We start from the raw sequence: 2,733 nt of genomic DNA on the forward strand, positions 1-2,733 counted from the left end.
GGGTAACGCGAGCGTCTCGCTCATAGTATGTAGTAAACTTTACCTTGAGCAAATTATAGGATGAAACGTTGCATTAGCGCGATCCGTTTGATCGACACTCGCGAGACGGATAACCGCCGTTCGAACTGTTTTGTTTACTTTCGAACCGGTCTAATGCCGGTGATTAATACCGTAACGAGGAATTAATTGCCCGTACGTGGCGGGAATTTCGTCGTTTTTTACTTTCATCAGTGTTTAACGGAAGTTCTTCTAGCAACGCGAATCGTGGATGCGTTTAGGTTAGAGGAATATTACGAAACAGGCCCAAGTCATATAATAGAGATACTTGCGTTCCGCGCTGTACGGGACTCGGGGCGCAAAAAGTTAGAGTGAAATAGAGTTTTCTTTTTCTTTTTCGTATAACGGTAAATATTTTATGTAATTTTATTTTCAGATAGTTTGAAAGTATTTTATTTTGAAACGATAGAAATGTGAAGTTTTCTTTATTATATGTGTAGAATAACTTAAAATGAAGGTAAAGGCAGGTTATACGTAAAAATCGCGTTATACGGTCAATAGGAATTTTTTGATCGCGCTATAGGGTCAATAGCAATTTTTTTAATGGCGTTATAGGGACAATAGCAATTTTTTGATCGCGTTATACGGGTTTTTATTAATATTTTTCGAGATATTTAGACTTCTTTCTTTGAACGTATTAAAAAATACAAATTTCATCTAATAATTAAATTTTGGAGTATTATGCAAAAATAGTTCCACGTTATTGTAAATTAAGTAGACGCAACGCAAAATAAGTGATGAATTGAGTATTTTTATATTTTCGATTTATAATTAGATCATTTTCATAATCACATATACCTTCTTCGAAGCAGACTTGCTCTTTAAAACGAGCTCGTTCCTTCCTTGTTATGATTCACAACAGTCGTAAAAGACGTGAATTCTCTTTTTAGATAGGATATCTGGTTAAATGATTTGTATAATTTCTGCATCTCATAACAAATGCTTCACTTCCATTAATATTCTCATAATTATTGAAATAATTCTGACGGATCTCTCGAGAGCGGATGTTCGATTTCAACTTGAATAACAAGACTCATCCATTGAAAGATCCTGCCGCAAGCCCGGTCAGTTGAACGCGGAGAGCGACGAGCATTCAATTTTGCTGTCCGCCGGTTTATGTAAGCCAATTAATTAGTGCGGTTTAATTCGACCATGCCAATTGCGAGCTTTCGCTCGCTGAGATCGTCGCGCATTCTCGGTCGGTCTGCACGTTTCAACGATCCTCTGGACAACCACTTTGTATTCCTCAAACTGAATCTCGCGGAAGACCGAATTCGAAGGGAAAAGAGTTATTTCGCCTCTAATTCCAGTTTAGAATTCAATTTTCTTTCTATTAAATTAATAGCAGCGGAATGACGGGGAGAAATTTGCGATGAAATAAATTTTGGAAGAAGAATTTGCGGAGATAAAATTTACGAAGGAAAAAATTGCGAAGAAAATATTTTGGAAGAAAAGATTAGCGAAGGAAAAAATTGTTAAGGAAGAATTTATGAAGAAAATAATTGCCTTTTTATTGTCACTAAATCGTTTCTTTCATCTGAGGAATGAATTATCTCGAATTCATCCATTGCAGGATTGTTCTCTTTATTTCACGATGGAAAGAAGTTTCCTAGTTTCCGATTTAGGACAATTAAGGATTCGCTGGCGACTAGCTAATATCTTAATTTACGTGCACCTTTATAAATTATTCAGACGCCTTCAAAAGGTTCCTCGAGTAATCAACATTTTCGTCGCGGATCCTCGATGACGCGGACGTTTGTCGAATAACGATTTCTCAATGAGGATTGTGTAACTATTTGAAGAGTGCGATTCGGTCGTATGGATTTCTGTATTCACCAGGGGATTCTTTGACACTGATATGGGCTTAAGTGAAGACACGCTTGATGCATAAGATAGAAACATTTGGTCGTTCTAATGGTAAATTTGGAAAACTGCAGTAAATGCATCGTTTTATTTATTTCCCGTCAACGTAGGTATAATACGTTGCGTTTCATAGTGCAAAAGTAATTTTACATTAATTGACAAAATGGTCTTTTTCTCTTCCGAAAAATTAAGATTTTGCAGTTTGGCAACTTTACCATTGGAACGACACTTTTCTATACGTAAATAATATTAATATTCCTGTATATTATAATAATCGATATTGAAAAATTAATAGAGATAGAAAATTGCTTCGAATTCTATTTTTCCTTTTTTCCAAAAATTATTAGAAAATTATTTCGAATTCTATTTTCTCCTTTCTTTGAAAAATATTAGAAAATTATTTCGAATTCTATTTGTTCTTTCTTTGGAAAAGCATTAGAAAATTATTTCCAAATTTTTTTTCTTCTTTTTTTCTTCGTTTGGAAAAATATCAGAAAATTATTCCGAATTCTATTCTCTTCTTCTTTCCAAGAATATCAGAAAATTATTTCGAATGCTATATTTTCTCTGCTTCGAAAAACATTGTACATTCCGAAAGTAACGAGCGTATCAATTCCCCTGTATTGTTACGTGAAATCTTTCCCTCAATTTAATCAACGAGGCAAGGTAATCGTTGAAACACAAGGGACGATCTTGTTGCCAAGAGAACTCCCGTCTGCAGCTACGGTCGGGGGCAATATTCTAGCGATGCTTTACGTCCGTGTTTCCTCCTGTTTCAGCGCCAAACAGCCCACTCCATCTTAGCAACAGGGC

At 35.4% G+C, this 2,733-nt stretch overlaps 1 protein-coding gene across 1 annotated transcript in view; it reads left to right on the forward strand.

Moving 5' to 3' along the window:
- Nucleotides 1-2,733, forward strand: part of LOC108578563 (LON peptidase N-terminal domain and RING finger protein 3) — a 94,543-nt gene that overhangs the window by 67,978 nt on the left and 23,832 nt on the right. The window contains 1 exon segment of the mRNA XM_017941927.1: nt 2,700-2,733. Coding sequence (XP_017797416.1) covers nt 2,700-2,733 — 34 coding nt within the window.

Source organism: Habropoda laboriosa, unplaced genomic scaffold (assembly GCF_001263275.1).
Source record: "Habropoda laboriosa isolate 0110345459 unplaced genomic scaffold, ASM126327v1 scaffold41, whole genome shotgun sequence".
Taxonomy (NCBI): domain Eukaryota; kingdom Metazoa; phylum Arthropoda; class Insecta; order Hymenoptera; family Apidae; genus Habropoda; species Habropoda laboriosa.